This window comes from Camelus ferus, chromosome 25, assembly GCF_009834535.1.
Source record: "Camelus ferus isolate YT-003-E chromosome 25, BCGSAC_Cfer_1.0, whole genome shotgun sequence".
Classification (NCBI taxonomy): domain Eukaryota; kingdom Metazoa; phylum Chordata; class Mammalia; order Artiodactyla; family Camelidae; genus Camelus; species Camelus ferus.
This window is the reverse complement of record NC_045720.1, coordinates 30,242,807-30,259,676: the sequence shown is the minus strand read 5'-3', so window position 1 is coordinate 30,259,676 and position 16,870 is coordinate 30,242,807. Positions and strand designations below refer to the sequence as shown.

General features: G+C 40.9%; 1 protein-coding gene across 7 annotated transcripts in view; it reads right to left on the bottom strand.

Moving 5' to 3' along the window:
• Window positions 1-547: 547 nt before the first annotated feature.
• The window catches only part of SNX31 (sorting nexin 31), a 63,694-nt gene continuing 47,371 nt past the window's right edge, over window positions 548-16,870 (bottom strand). For 5 of the 7 annotated variants that reach the window (XM_032467771.1, XM_032467772.1, XM_006192817.3 and 2 more), the window contains 5 exons: window positions 16,627-16,830; window positions 12,755-12,868; window positions 9,781-9,858; window positions 4,376-4,432; window positions 548-1,831 (listed from right to left, as the gene is read on the bottom strand). In XM_032467771.1, the coding sequence (XP_032323662.1) occupies window positions 1,739-1,831; window positions 4,376-4,432; window positions 9,781-9,858; window positions 12,755-12,868; window positions 16,627-16,830 (546 nt within the window). In that variant the 3' untranslated portion in view covers window positions 548-1,738. The remainder of the gene's footprint in view (window positions 1,832-4,375; window positions 4,433-9,780; window positions 9,859-12,754; window positions 12,869-16,626; window positions 16,831-16,870) is intronic. The other 2 variants (XR_004315134.1, XM_032467770.1) reach the window with 2 other exon arrangements.

Genomic DNA, 16,870 nt, shown 5'->3' with positions numbered 1-16,870 from the left:
TTTTTGCCAGCCTCAGATAGGAATAAATTGCTCTACTGACAAGGATGCTGCAGTGGTGTGTGCATGTATACTGACCCCTCTTCCCTCTTAACACGTTGCTGGCACAGAGTGGGTTTACCTGTTCTTTCCCAAACACCGTCCTCATTCTCCCATCAGTGCCTGTCCTTTCCTTTTACGCGTGTGCCTCCATCGCTGCCTCCACTTGGCTCTCCTCTTCCTTCAAAGTCCCTCTTCCCCTCGGACCTTCCTGACCACCCTCCCTCCTTAACTTCCTTTGACACATAGGTCCGCACTACACGTTGGACACCTGCTACATGCTGTCTTGGATTACTTGCTCTTATGATCAAGTGGCAACGTACAAAATATGTACCATTCAACCATTTTAACATACAAAACAGCAATTTGATTGCATATGGTTCAATTTGATAAATGCATCTTCTCACCCCCAATATAAGTTCTCTTCACATTCCTAAGGTCTTCAATAGACCCTTACACAGTGTAGGCATTTGCTATTAAAAAGAAATAGACTTTGACTATTCTTAATTTGGCAAAATAGAGGATAAGTTTCCATTTTAATCTGAAAATGCATTCTAATCCATTAATAAACTCACCAGGGGTGATTTGGGATGTTTATGATTTTCTCTTGCAAAAATGTCCTACTACAGCCTAGAATATAAATATAAAACTTTATGGCACTGGAAGTTATGGCTAGAGATGTTGCTTTATAAATATTATGGGTCTTTAGCAAGTTCTACACTTCAAAAAATCATTCACAGAATTTTCATCAGTGAATTCTATATTCAGTAGACTACATTTGATATTTATAATATAATTTTATATTTATAATTCATTTATAATTAATTATACAACCCAGTTAGTAAAGAACATTAGAATATTACACTTTATCTAATTATACTGATTCCTCTGTCCCTCTCCCTTATTGAGATCTTAATTCTACATATCATTCTATTCATTATGATGATAAACTGAAACTGGATAAGGAAAGGTCCAGCGAGAAAATACACATTTTAAAGCTAAGGTATCTGATGCTGAGTACAGAGCCCCACTGCTTTCTAAAGTAAAAATATTCAAAATAGCATGATGGCTATTGAACTGAATTCAGTATTCTAAGGACAGAATACAACCACGACAGTGGAGAGAGAACCGGGCAGCCTACCACTTTGAGTACATCCATATTGATAGTCTCAGAATGAGGTAAGGAAACAAATCAGCATGTCATCACCTCCTTGCTCTGGGGCTGTGGTGGGTCAGAGAAGTCCAGATTTCTTTTTCATTGATTCCATTTCTTAGAGCCACTGCTAATGAGTCGTGTCTTCGGAACTTAACCCCAAATGCACTTATGGTGTTTTATCCTGAGCCTTTCATTCATGCAGTATCAGAAAGTGTAAACGACTTCATGAAGCCAGGTCAGCATCTATTTTAGGAAGGGGAAAAAAAAAAAGAACGAGCTTCATACTAATTGATTCAGATTTCCCATTTGTCATCTGTAAGTCATTAAAAACAGACTACATAACCTTGGTTTGTGTTTCTTTTTAATCTTGACATTTACAGACTTCTGAAGTAGTCTTGATGCATATAGTCCATCTTCATGTGGAAAAAAAAAAGGAGAAAGGGCCACACTTCTTCCGTTGGTGGCAGGAAGCCTACTTTCAACCCCCAAGCTCTTTCACGGTCAAGATGGCCTTTGAGAACATTTTTTAAAAATCAGACTTTCTCTTCAAAGATCTTCCTTTATGGTCCCAAAACCACAGTCAACTTCAACTATCTTAATCTTGCTTTTTCTTGGTAGAAAACTAGAACAGGCTTTCTGCTGCAAAGTAAACAGAGATCAGAGATTATATATGAGAGGAAACAACTTCCATAGCAGCAATAATAGTAAAAAAAAAAAAAAAAAGTCAAACGTTAAAATAACATTAAAAAGGCAACAGAAAGGTTATATTTGTTTAAACAATGGTTGTTTTTAGAAGCTTTGTTTTGGGGTAGGTATGCATCTGTTAGTGCTGAGATGACGAGGTAGGCATGTCCAGAGCATCTTTCCAGGCACTGTGATGTCTGTCTCCAGGCAACAGTTGAACTCTGCTTCTCTTGTCTTTTCCCCCTTCTCTTAAAGATATGTGGCTTTCAATTGTTAATTTCACCCCAAATCTTTAGGGTACGTCCCCCACAAATACAAAGTTTTAATTTAAAAAGTATTACAACTATTTAAAAACACTTTAAGAGGTTATGGTTGCTACAGACCTTCAGTGAGTGAATAGTTGGCTTTCATTGTTTATAAAATCCCAAAGACAGGGCCGTGGAGAGTGGGCTTGGGCCTTGGTGAAATAAATGTGTGACAGTCCAACAGGCAGAGCAGCTGAAAAATTTTTTTTTCTACAAGGGATTTGTCTCAATGGAGAGGCCCCACAGCAGAGTGGTTAAAGGAACAAACAAATTGTATTTGTTAAACAACAAATAAAGACAACTTGGGTAAGGATACTAATTCCATCATTTGCTAGCTGTGTGACCTTGGGCAAGTTACTTAACCTTTCTGTGTTTTCAGTTCCCTTGGCTACAAACTAAGGATGATAATAATACCTGGGTTTTTATGAGGATTAAATGAGTTAGGTGTGGAAAGCAATTATAACAGTGCCTAGCTCAGGATAAGCTCTCTATAAAGCCTGGCTAAAATAAGTAGAATTCAATATAATTGGATAGCAGGCCCCCTTCTGACATGCTGGCCCTGCCCGGAGCATGAGCGAGGTCGGCCTGCTTTAGTGTTGCTGCTCATCCCTACTGACTGTTGTGTTGTGGCTCTCAAACTCAGACATGCACCCGACTCACTTGGAGGGCTTCCTAAATACAGATTGCTGGCCCCCATCCCCGGGGTTTCAGATCCAGTAAGTTTGGGGCTGAGGATTTAAATTTCTAGTAGGTTCCCAAGGGATGCTGACCCTGCTGGTGGAGGGGCCTCCCTCTGAGAATCACTGTTCTAGGGACAATGGTTCCAATCCTGCCTGTTCATTAGACCATCTGGGAAGCTTTAAAAAAACCTCCTCTGCCAGGCCCCTCAGATCAGTTAAATCAGAATATCCTAGGGTGGACAGCCCAGCCATCCTTCGTTTGTAGAGCTCTCCAGGTGATTCCAATATGCAGCCAAGGTTGAGAAGTACAGCTCCATGCCATCACCTTGCAGCGAAATGGATGCACGTAAGTGATGGAGAGATTACTACCGGTATTTTACAGATAAAGAAATTGAAGCTCGGTGCAGTACTTCCCATTGGGGTACTTCCTATAAAGGCTGATCTCCTGAATCCATCCTTTGGGGTCAGACCCAGGAATTTGCCTTTTAATAAGCACCTCAAGAGTTCCTTATACACATTTAGTTTTTTGATCTGCTGGAAGACACACAGTAAGTGGTGGAGTTCCCATCTCCTGTCTCTGATGTAAGCAGTCTGAAATGCTGTTGTTATGTAAGAGTGAAAACTCTGCATTTAACTCTATTTTTAAAATTTTTCTCTGTGCTTATTCACTCAAGGAAGGACCTTACACACTTATAAATGCTGTACTTACACTATCTTAAAAGACACATCAGACCCTGTAACAGGAGCTCGACCCATAATAAACCCCATTCAAATGCTACTTAAAGGCCACCTTTATTTCGTTTACCTACACTAGGATTTGAACCTGGAAAGGAGTGAGTTAAGGGCATGGCCCTGGAGTCAGACTGCCTGCTTTCCTCTACCACTGATAACTACAACCTGAAGCAAGTCATCTCACCAATTTATGCCCCAGTTTCCTCAACTGATTTACAGGATCAGGTCACGATGAACACATTCATCTGCAAAGAAGTGCTTAGAACACTGCCTGGTGATGCGTATCTATTAATGTTTTTCATTATGATTTTTACTATTATTGTTATCTGCACAGCAGATCTAAATGCTTGCAAAAGTAGTTTATAAACTTTGTTATAAAAGTTACAAATATATATATATATATGTTATAAAAGCTGTTTTATAGAGTTCATTGTAGAAAGTCCATGAAACTAAAATATACAAACTAGAAAGAGGATTTTCCCCAAAAAAATGCATGGAGTGTAGAAGAAAATCACTAAAGAGTTTTGTGTTCTTGAAAGTTTTCTATATATAAAAACTTGAAAGTATTCCTCCTTGCCCCCTGGGGTGCCACAGTAAAAACACCATGTTTGTGTGATGGTTGTCCAACTGGACCAGCCTCCATGGAGCAGCTTCTGAGAAAGAGAATTCTGCCTTATTCTTAAAAGTAGAATGACTCTCGTTATTTAACGGGGGGGGGGGGGGAGGAACGGGCAGATTTATCAAAATTACAATATATCCATTACATAATTTTACTCACAGACCTGGCTTTGTTGAACGTGGTATTTTCTGCTTTTGCCCTGCTCCGGAACTTCAATCTGCTAAATAGATTAGTGAAATGTCAGTCAGCACAGCCGGAGAAGCGAGCACACAAACAATCTCTTTAACTAGCACATTTCCCTTCCACAGTAATCCTCTTGATGGGCCCGAAGGCTGCCAGTCAGCAGGACACCTGCCTGTCATCTGCACATCCCCCTTCGTTTGCAAGTATCTCAGTGTTACAGAAGTTGAGTCCCCAGAAGTTAAGTGAAGCTCAAAGTTTGACGTTAGTGGCTGCCTATGGATTTTGTGCTTTCACATAGCTTTTAAAAGGAATTCGCACGAAATGAACTCCTAAATCCAGAAATAATCCACAGAGCTCCAGTCCGTATGTTGAACCAAAGCCAAATGGGGCTTTGATTAATCAAAAGGCATCGTTAATCAAGGGAAGAATCAAATTGAAGTTTAAGATGCTTGAACACAGCTCATGCACAGAAGGTAGACTTAATATAACAGTCAGGGGCCTGGCAGAAAGCAGATGGCCTACTCCTGGGGTAACTGAGGGGAGCTTCTAAAACGAGCTGCTTCGTGGCGGTGTGGGTAAGATTAAAGTGAATCAGTGAAGGGATGTCGGAGCGCCCAGCGGCCAGCAGTGAGGGGCTGGCGTGGGTGGGGGTAATTCTTACCACTTCTAGGCCTGAAGGGGCGGGGGGACAGCTGGTACTGGAACCAGAGTAGCCGAAGCAACAGGGAGGAGAGGTCACCTACAGGAGCCGTGGCCCTTGTCAGGGGGCCGGGCCAACCACAGGGACCCGGCAGTGACAGAGTTGCAGAAACGAATACCCCAGTCTCAGTTTTCTCCCACGCTCCCATCTCACTGGGTTTTCCCATGGGTGACCCCCCTCAGAGGCTTGAGGTCAGAGGGCAAGGTCACGGCACACAGAGGTCAGTCTCCTAGCCAGGATTTAGGAGAAAGTGTTCTTAGACTCTTCTCACAGAAAAACCAAAGAAATACTATTAACCAACTATGTATGATGTACACAGCTCCACCTGTCACTCTCCAATCCGCAGTATCCCTTTACTGATTGCCCTTCTCCTCCAACAGATATAAACTGGACACGGAGTCCTCAGTTTCTAGCCACTGCCTGGTAAATACAGGCATTTGGGAATGATGGAATGAGGGCGTGAATTAACTAAGTTGTTTTTTATGGCTTATTATTCATGAGACTACAGAGTGGGGCATTTCAAAATAATGGGATAAATAACATGATACTGCAAAAGAGCATTATCTTTTAACTATGGTTAACTTAATTTTGCAGTAAAATACACTGCTTTGAAGGATACATAGGACTTCCTTTAGGTTAGTATTCTTAATAGAGATGTTCACATATTTGAAGCCTAGCTCAGTAACTTTAAAAAATCATCATTAAGTCTCAGTAAATGGGGAATTAATACTCTGATGCCTTATGTGTTTTGCTACTATTATTATTATTTTACAATATTACATTATAGTTTGTAAGTAGTCTTGTGCAATGAAATACGAAGTTGGGGGGAGCCTCTTGGAATTTCTCTCTCTCCTAGTCTCCTTCTCTACCCCTCCCTAGGTAGAAATAAATAAAATAGAACCCATGATACATGTTAAGCAGTTTCTGATATATTCTGTTTCCTTGACTTATTTCAATATAGAGAGTTTATGAATTTTATATAATGGGGAAATAACGTTGGGGGAGAAAGCTAATCCTCTTTTCATAGTGCCGTATTCCCACACTCTCTCTCATCAATAGACAGTTTCTGTTAATCAGAGGACCATTTATCCTGCACAGTAACTTCCCCCTGCTCGGCTTAGACCTTTCTTGCGATGGCTGCAATGTCTGTACATCTTCCATGTGCTGAACTGGACCAGCTGCTCAAAGGCTGACATTCCTGGGATGTTCCTGGTGTTTTCCCTTCCCACCGTATAATGGGAACATACTTCAAAGCACCACTTTCCGAACCCAGTGGCCTTTTACATAGTTTGATCTTGCCCCAAATGAAAGAGGAGTGACGAGAGAAGTAGGTATAGCCATGGTAGTTGGGGAGAGGGTAAAGGTATGAGGCAAGCCAGAATCAGAAGGCCACTTTGTTCTTTGCCATTTTTCAGAAAACCAATTGAGACATCCAGACCCACTTTTAAGTAAACCTAATAAGGTAAAGATATATGGACTAATAAAAACAATCAAACCAGGCATAGATTATTAAAAATAGAAATTGTTTTTCAATTCAGAAAATTATTCACCAGCATGTTCCTGATACCTTTCATGTGTTCAAATTATGGCTTAATATACAAATAATACTGATGACAATGCACTTTCAGAAACTCCTTAGGACTGTAAATTGACTATATGTCAAAAAGAAAAGAAAAGAAAAGAATAGAAAAGAAAAGAAAAGAAAGGAAAGGAAAGGAAAGAAAAGAAAAGAAAAGAAAATTCCTTAGGGACACATCTCCTGCATAAAATCCATCAGCTTCCTCTTCTTGGCATCTTTTAGATTTCTTCGCGTAGCAGAGATGGCTGGTAGCCTGCTCCATTGTCCATTTCATCCTTCTTTCTTAGCAATAACACCCAAATTTATTTGGAAAGACAACATAATCTGCACAAAGACTACCTTTACTAGACTTCCTTGCAGCTAGGTGTGGGCATGTGGTGTGACTAACTCTTTGCCAATGAGCTGTAACCAGAGCTGCAAGCAGAAATTCTGTGTGGGATTTCTGAGACTCCTCCTTAAAGAAAAGAGGTGACCCCTCTGCATACTTCCCTTATACTTGCTGCCTAGAATGTGGATGTAATGACTGGAGCTCCAGCAGCCATCTTGGACACGAGGTAAAGGCCACACACTGAAAATGGCAGAGCAGAAAGGTCTCTGGTGACATCAAGAAGCCACCATCCAAGCCTCAGACTGCCTACCTCTGGGCTTCCTTTAGGTGAGAGAGAAACAAATGTTTATTTTGTCCAAGACACTTATTTTGCCTAATTTGGTTTTTGTTATAAGCAGCCAAATATACTCCTAACCAATATACTTTATTTTCAAATGAAATAATCCTTTAATTCTGTTGTAGTTAAAAGTAGCAAATGCTACAAAAGAAAAAATTTTAGTTTTTTTGTAAAAGCAGAACTCTAAGAAGAATGTTACACTTTTTTTTCTCCTTTCTTGTTTGCAGTTAATACTGTCTTAAGAATTTAACATGTTTTTTGGCTGTATGTTTATATTTTCTTTATTGCATTTGTTTGACTTCACATTGTAATGATCTTGGGCTGGGTACCGCTCAGTGGTAGAGCGCCTGCTTAGCATGCATGAGGTCCTGGGTTCAATCCCTAGTACCTCCATTAAAAAAAATATTAATGATCTCTTCATAAATGGTTTAAGTCTTACCTTTACTGCCTAAAGCTAACTAAGCTAATTAACTTTAAGTTAGCACTAAATTTCTTCTTTCATTGCTTCCTTCTTACTAGGATAAAACAGTACTATTTAATCTCCCCAGGGACCATCTGCTTTATTTATGGAGCTCCTTTGGTTACAGTTTCCTCAATTTCTCTTTCCCTCCCCAGATCCTTTACAGCTGTCAAAATCTTAGAATTTATTCTGCCTTGCAAATTAGAGACCTCTGTATCTCAGTGCATACAAGCCTTCTGTAAGTGATAGGTGTCAGTTCAGACTTTCTGTGTTCACTTAGAAAATGAGTTAATGTCAAACATTTATATGGCTACTTTAAGCTTCGTAAAATGACTTGCTCTCATCAGCTGTACTTGTGAAGAGGTCCAAAACTCAGTCGAAGTTCCAATAGCTGCTCTATCAGTCCTGTTTCCCTCCCATGGTCCCATTCTACCCAGGGATTTGTAGATGAAATTCCAGACTGAAATGTGGACTATTCCTACAACATCCAATTTTCGAGAGGAAGGGTCTTAACATTTCTAAGAACTGAAATAAGGAAAGAAATAAAGAGTCTGTGGAAATCAAACTTGTTTTGTATTTTGATAAGGCAATACAAGTTTTATTGGCTCATATGCTGATTTCGCTATCAGCCACAGGGATAAACTAGAGATTTCAATTTGTGTGCAAACCTAAGGAATGTGGTAGCATGGTTGTTCTTCTTGAAAACTTTAAATAGATTACTACCTTCTCCTATTAGAGAGCAAACTCTTTAGCTATTCATTGTACAAGTATATCCTGCATCACGTAGCTTACACTTTATTCAACCACATGTGAGATCACTTCCTCCTTTTAATGGGGCTGCCTTAGTTAATTATTTTTCTCTTAATATATAGGTCTGTCTGTCTGTCTGTCTCTCTCTCTCTATATATATATATAAATTGGAGCCTAAGAAGGTCCATCCTGCCTAGGAGGTTAGATTTTATTGCTCTTTTAAAAAGAGCATCTTTGATTCTTCTATTGCTTTGATTTGCTACTCTCTAGTACATTTTGAATTGTTCAAACACCAAGGGCCAGTGAATTTAATTTTCCCTGGGAAAATATTTTCAGTTCTAGAAGAAAGAGAAGTAAGTATAAAATGCAATTTTTTTCTTAGAAAAATGCTGCAAAGTCAAGTAAAGATCAATGTTAAACTAAAGCTGTTATCCACTCACTTATAAAAGACTAAAATTAAAACATTAAGGAAAGTTTTCAAATATTTTTTGTTGTATTTGTAAAGACCAGTGTACTAGTCTGCAAAAGAATTATATTTGTAACCATCAACCAAGCAGTAGTATTTGTAATCATTTTTAAAAATCAAACTGTATTATCTTCTTTGGGACATGCTTATATCATGATGGTGACAAGGGAAGGAGAAAATTTAAAATCCCACGCACCCTTTTTACAGCTTAGCACCAACACTTTGAATGAGTACCTGGCCTTTATTGAAGAGATGGAGACTAGAAAAACAAAGTTTAATTTTACATTGAGAAAAAAATTATAGCCTTGAAGGCTTCTGTTACTTGGTGGCTTCTCCTAACTGCTAAAGGCATCTTAATTTGGCACAGTGGAAATATCAAGAGGCTGTGAATTCTTTCTGGAGACTAAATCACAGAGCTTATGAAAGGTCATGGCGGCTGTGTCGAAGACCTCTCAAGATCCTATCTTTATGATGTTGCTTCTATGGTAAACCTGGAATCTTCCATTTGGGGGAAGGTAGAAATACAAGGACACAGAGTAGAGGGTTAGAGAACTCTCAGAAATCCAAGGATGACTTCTCGTTGGAAAAAAATGGCTTGAATTCTAAAGACTGAGCTCCCAGAGGGCAGAGATGCTCACATCTGGGCAGCTGGGTTCCTGCCTGGAGGACCAGACTCCACTGATCCAGGGAATTCATCAGTGTAGTTTAGTGTCAGCTGGTGGTGGAAACTTAAAGTGAAATATCTACACAGATAAGAGCACTTACCATTTCTGGATTCTCTGCAGCTAGCTTTACCATCTTGTCTGAGATCATCTTTTTCAAGCAGCTACTCAGCAAAAAAGCCTGAGAAACCCAGAAATAAAGAACTGTCAGTTGAGGATATTTTCATCATCTTCCTTCTCATCTCATACCGTGAAGCAGATCTTGAGCCCTGCCCTCCAATAGCACGCTTTTAAGAATTTTGGAGTCCTTTACCTTTCATAAATTTGCATAAGATGTAATTAGCAAGTAACCATAAATTTTCTCAATTACACAGACATAGTTACAGTACATTTTTAGAAAGACAGATTAAAAATGTCTGGGATCTCATTACTAATATTTTTCCCTTTTAAAACTCCCTTAACACATCCCATTTTTAAAATTACTTTGTAAACAGCTCATGTCTTATGAGCAACAAATAATAAAAACTGCTTATTATTGTAATCCAAACAACTGCTGATGGTCAATCTTATAACTAACTGTATGTGTAATGCTTGAGAGACTTAAGGCATAAGTAGTAACCTGTTTGAAAGAATATATTAGCACATTATGGCCTTTACTGAAATAAAAACAAAATTATTTGTTTTTCTTCACTTTCTTACTTTTCTGGTATTTTTAATCATTTGCTGTCCAGATTGACAGTTGCCCCCAGCATTACCTGTGGCTTATTGTTGGCTCATCACTGTTAGTGCCGAGATACACGTTACACGTCCTGCTGCACCAAAGCTGGGGCTTCCTTTTCCCAGGAGCTTCCCCCCACGTGCCAAGTTTAAGGTTCCCTGCCATCTTAATGGGAGCTTGCTCCTCTACCATGGGTCCTTTTTCTCTCCTTGTCCTGCTCTCAGCTCTCGGCTTGCCTTTTGCTCGTTTGGCCCTACTAAGGTTTAAGACAACTGAAGCTCAGAGCTCAAGGATGTAGACCTTTAGGGTAAGTTGTGCTCAAGGATGGTCACCGCACTGGAGCGGGGAGGAGAGGCAGAGGAAGCTCAGGCTGGGGTGGTAGCCAATGCAGAAAACTCCTGGAGGACAGGCCACGGAAAGTAGAATTTGAGGGCGAGTGGCTTACACAGAGGGAGCCTTTCAGAGTCTTGCAGGACTGTAGAGCCTGATAGGGGTGCATTTTATTTAAGGGGAAAGAAAGGAGGGAAGAGAAAGGAAAGGGCTGCCACCAATAAGGAAAAGAGGCACAGACGTGGGGTTTATATACAAAAACAGATTTTGCCTTCCTTCCTGGTTTAGCCAAGAACTAACCCTGTTTATCTGTAATGTATGTAACCTACCAGAACCAGGGTACGAAATGGTTAAACAACCACCTCTGAGCTGACGTGGCGAGGAAGGGTGTTTAATGGTGTCCCACGCAGTGTGGACTGATTCCCTAGTCCTGTACAATGCACAGAGCCATACAGGTTAGGACTCTGCTATAAGCCAGGTGAGGGTTATGAAATACAAAGGGACAGAGGTTTGTTTAAAGGGTCTAAGGAAGATATGGGGCCAAGCCCTCTTTTGTATTTGCAAGGCACACAAGCCACATTTCTGCCTTTTGCAGAAGTACCCCTCAGGTGCATGTCAATAAACCCACACTCCAAAGGAAATAAGACCTTACTAGGAATCCTTTAAAAGAATGTTTATTGCACCTCTTCATAGTGGCTTAAACTCATTTGCTCTAGACTAGATTAAAAGACCATAATAAAATTTAACTACCCGCACTTAGCATTCTGGGGTAAAGGGGTGGTTTCACTGCCAAACTATCTGTGTGTCTCTCCAAATGACTGCAGATTTTGCCTCAGCAAACCATCCTACCATTTCCCTAAGGGTCTTTCATATTTAAGGTGAACCCGGGGAACCATTTCTTTGACCTAGGATTTTGGTTTAGAAACTATGTGTTTTTCAGAGAACGCTAATATCTATTACCATATTAGTAGAAAGTTGAAACAGAGCTTTGGTTGCCTGAAACCAGAATGCTCCATGGAACACAAAAGTTAGTGTGACCACCAGGGATATTAATAATGTTGATGCAAAGGATACTTTAATATTTTGGTTTCGTTTTAGAACTCTTGTAGTTTTGATTTCAAATTGGAATAGCTTAAGTTAGCCCACTGAAAAGAACTGTCAATTGGATTTGGTGTTTAGAAAATCAGATTTTTTTTAATGGATTTTTAATTTCAATTATTTCAAATTTAATTAATTCAACTCAACAGCCATTGTCCCTTCTTCCCTCATAACAGAATCTTGACTTCGGGATGACAAAGTACCCAGCTCTAGGCAATGACTCATGCTTACTCTAAGCTGATCATGAATCCTATTTCTCTATGCTAAATGCTTGATTCCCAGACTCTCTTGCAGCTAGGAGTGGTCATGTGACATGGTTCTGGCCAATGAGACATAATGGAAAGTCAACCGGGGGGCTCTTGGGGTGAGGCTTTTGCCTTCCAGATAAAAGGGACAGCTTTTATCAACTTGGAAAAGGTCGAAAGAATTATAGGGATGCCACTCATCTACCTCCAGCATTCTTAGTAAGTGAGATGATAAAAATTTGTATTGTCTAAGACACAACCTGTTTTTGTAAATAAAGTTTTATTGGAACACAGCTATACCCATCTGTTTATGTCTTAGCTGTGGCTGTTTTTGTGCTGCAACAATAGAGTTAAGCAGTTGCAACAGGGACCATATGAACCTCAAAATGTAAAATATTTACCATCTGGTCTTTGGATAAAAAGTTTGCCGACCTGTGGTCTAAGTCACTGTCCATTGAGTCTTCTGTTACTTGGAACTCATTCATTTCTAATTGATATGAAAGCTATGGTGACGAGCAAAATAAAACAAAAAGCAAACAAAAGAAATGGTATTATGGGCCGAACACAGCGTGAGTCGCAGGCCAGCACTCTGCTCCAGCTGGTTACGGTGATGTGCTTTGTCCATCCCAGCATGCAAGAGAGCATTTTGGCACAGAAGGTTTTCCTGCTGTGCCCTGAGAACTTACCTGCTGGGTGTAAATAACAAACCACTGCCAGTGACTATCCTCGCCGTACTGAAATCTGAGCTCTAAGTTCTGGTTGAGAGTTTGCTGGGGCCCATCCATATCCAGCAGAGAACCCTGCAGAGGAAAATATATTATTTGACCTTCAACAGAAATTTAAGTGGCTATTACCTGCTGGGAAAAATATCAAAACAAGTGAGACTGTCCCTACTCCCGAGAAACTATCAGTCCTACTGGGAGCCATGAGAGTAAATCGTCACAGTTTGATGTAACAAGTATTACAAGGGAAGCAAACACAGGTCTATGGAAGTAACTTGGATGGACACCTAACTCAGACCAGGAGGGTAAAGGAAGGCTTTGGGGGGTGGGGTGCAGGTATTTGAGCAGAAATAGAAACTATGCAAGTTTGTTATGGTTTTTAGTGGAGGGGCACAAGGGGTTCCTGGTGGAAGAAAAAGCAAGTGCAAATGCTCTGAAGCATGAGGGAACCTGGTACATTAAAGACAATGCAGTGTGGCTGAAGTACAGGCTGCAAGATGTTGAGGGTAGTGAGAAAAGAGGCTTCAAGAGGCAGGGCAGGGCCAGATCTTGAATGCCTGGTGGGAGGCACCTGTGATTTTTGCTGTGCAGCATCCATCCCTCCCCCTCTAGTACCGACATCTCAGATTCCCTTGGGGGAAACCTCCCTCTCCACTGTGGCTCTCTAGGTAGGTCTGTCAGGAAATGCTGCCCTCCTGGAGTGGGACACATGACCCAAACTCAGGCCAACTGGACAAATGGACAAATTGGACAAATGTTCTCTGAGCCCCTCATTTGATTCCAGGGCAGAGAGACCCAAGGAGCAGGTAGTAAAGAATTCCTATTTTCTAGAAACCTTGAGCTCCTCTGGTTCCTGACCATCTCAAGTCTCTGCATCAGCCTTTCCTTTAAATCAGTGGGTTACCCCATATCCTTCCAATATATCTTTTTTTTTCCCACTAGAGCCAGAAGTCTTGGTTTCTGCTGCTTGCCATGAAATAGCCCTAACTGTTACATGTTTTATAAGCTAAGTTAAGGAGTCTGGACTTTATCTTGAGGGCAGGAAGCATTTATTAAAAGATTTTAAAAGCTGGATAATAGCACAGATTTATATTTTACAAATATGAATCTGGCCGCATCAATGTAAAAAATGAACCAGGAAATAGCTATTTTCAGACATTGAACAGCAGATAATGCAGGCCTGTTAACCCAGAGAGCAGGAAAACAAGGTGAGCTTTACAGCCACCCAGCTTACTGCCTGGAGGAGTTTCCAGGACGCAGTGCAAGGAGGGGGAACCCAAACAGAACCCAGAAGCCTTGCTGAATTGAGAAGAGAGATAAAAACAATCCAATTAGGAAATGGGCAGAAGATATGAAAAGACATTTCAGCTGAGATACCCAGATGGCAAATACTCACACGAAAAGATGTTCAACATCATCAGCCATGAGGGAAAAGCAAATTAAAATCACAATGAAATACCATTACACACTTATCAGGATGACTAAAATAAAAACTAATGCCAACACCAAATGCTGGCGAAGATGCAGAGACTGGATTGCTCATACATCGCCGGCGGGAGTGTAAATTGATACAGCCCCCCTGAAAACGGTTTGGCAGTTTCTTAAAAAATTAAACATGCAACTTTCACATGACTCAGCAATTGCACTCCTAGGCATTTATTCCAGAGAAATGAAGACTTGTGCTCAGACAGAAGCCTATACATGAATATTTATAGAAGCTTTATGCGTAATAGCTAAAAACTGGAAACCACCAGATATCTTTCATTGGGTGAGTGTAAAGAAATTTTGGCCATCCTATACCATGGAATCCTGCTCAGCAACAATAACAAAAGACAAACTACTGATGTACCAACAAGCGGGATGAATTTCCAAAAATGTATGCTGAGTAAAGAAAACCCCAAAGGCTGCACAGAGCATGGCTATATTCGTGTAATGCTCTTATTTTTTGAGGTAATCAATCCCTTGCTTTTATTTATACTTTCACCTCCTAAACATAGTCAATTCTTTCTTTTTTTATTGAGTTACAGTCATTTTACAATGTTGTGTCAAATTCCAGCGTAGAGCGCAATTTTTCAGTTATACGTGAACATATATATGTTCATTGTCACATTTTTTTCTCTGTGAGCTACCACAAGATCTTGTATATATTTCCCTGTGCTTTACAGTATAATCTTGTTTATCTGTTCTGCATATGCCTGTCAGTATCTACAAATTTTGAAATCCCAGTCTGTCCCTTCCCATCCTACCCCCTTGGCAACCACAAGTTTGTAGTCTACATCTGTGAGTCTGTTTCTGTTTTCAAACGCAGTCAGTTCTTATTAGTTACAGTAGTCATGTTCTCTAAAGTCACCATAAGCACTGAATTAGTGGACTGAAACACAGCCCAAGGGGAAATACAGGTCTAGGTTCCTGTGAACCTCTGGTTACAACATTTTCATCAGCTGATCAATATATAACCTTGTTTTATGTGTGTGTGTTTTTAAATTGAGGTATAATTGATATGCAAAAACTGCACATATTGAATGTACCCAATTTGAAGAGTTTGGACATATGCATATATCCAGGAAACCATCACCACAGTCATAAGGAAGATCATCTGGTGAACCCTTGGGTTTCATCTAGGCAGGAAGTGTTGAGGCCAAGCTGTGAGGGCAGGCGGGACGGGAGAGTCCTGAGGGACAGCAGGGGCACAGAAGGGCTGGGACTCTGTCAGAAATTAAACATGCGAGGTAAGAGAGAAAAGTCAGAGGTGGTTTTAGGATTGATGGTTTGGCAATTAAAGGGCAGTCACGGAAGTCCCACTTATGAAGACAGGGAACACAGGAGGAAGAACGCTAGGATGGACATGAGAGGAGGGAGCCTGGGATGGACATGAGAGGAAGGAGCTTCGGGCAGGTGTGAGAGGGAAAGAATGAGACTGGTTTGGGGAAAGGTTGAATTGAGGCGTCTATAAAACCCTTGGTGAAGATGTCCAGAATTCAGTAGGAACTATGGACCTTTTGACAGGCATCTGGGTAATTGATTTCAGGGAATACGTAGAGGAAAAATGATAGAAATGGAACCCCAGAGAACACCAGCATTTTAGGAATGGTCAGAGGGAGGAGCAACCCACAAAGTTAAGGGATGAAGGAGGGGGAGTTTTGGGAAGGAAGACAGTTGACCGTATCAAATGTCACAGAGTGACCTAGCAGTGAGCCAGCTAAAACATCCCGGGGGTTTGTGGATTTAGCACCTGGGTGCATTTGTCCTCTACTAGTTAACCTCTCTTTCCTGTGTAAAGCAGACAATCCCTCTTAGCTCACTGCGTTCTATTTTAGAAATTAATTAAATAGCAGATGTGGCATTGCCCACACAGCACCTGGTACAAAGTAGGCACTCAATAAATCTGATCAGAAGGGTTTCTCTGGGAGGAGACAGCAGTGTAGGTGTGATGCCAGGGACTGTTAAGAATAGCTCGGCTGGTCAGCGTCCAGTTTCCAAGCATAGAGGTCTTGCCAGTACTGAGTACGTATTAAGTGCTCAATAATGGTAGCTGTTATTTCTAAGTGGTGTGATTACTTTAGACATCCTTCAAGCAGTAGAGAAGTCTGTGGTTGGAAGGTTGGGAAGACTGGTGTCTCTGCTGTTATGGGTGGGGAACTTGGGTACCAGATAATAGACAGGTTTTACCACTAGGTGATGCTCACTGTGGCTTAGACGCCAGTCCACTCAAGGTTCAGATTCAAAAGGCAGCCCTCTCTCCCCAGTACCAACGTCATCATCCAAGAACACTAGGATTTTTAAATCGTGGGTGGAGGCTTTAAATCATGGGTACGGCGAGGTGCTAAGATACTCACAAGGAAAGTGACCTGCCAGCACTTCACTCTGTTCATCTGGAAAATGACATCCTGGGTCTGGTTATCAGGCAGGGTGACACAGCAGCTGATCTCGTTATTGCCAACAGAGATTACGGCCCCACAGCCCGGTTCTGGGTAGTCACAGGTACAGGGATCCAGCTGCACATATCCATAGTGCCGAACCTCCTGGGACAGCTCCAAAAACTGTTCCAAAAGGGGTTGGGGGTGGAGGAAGCAGAAGACC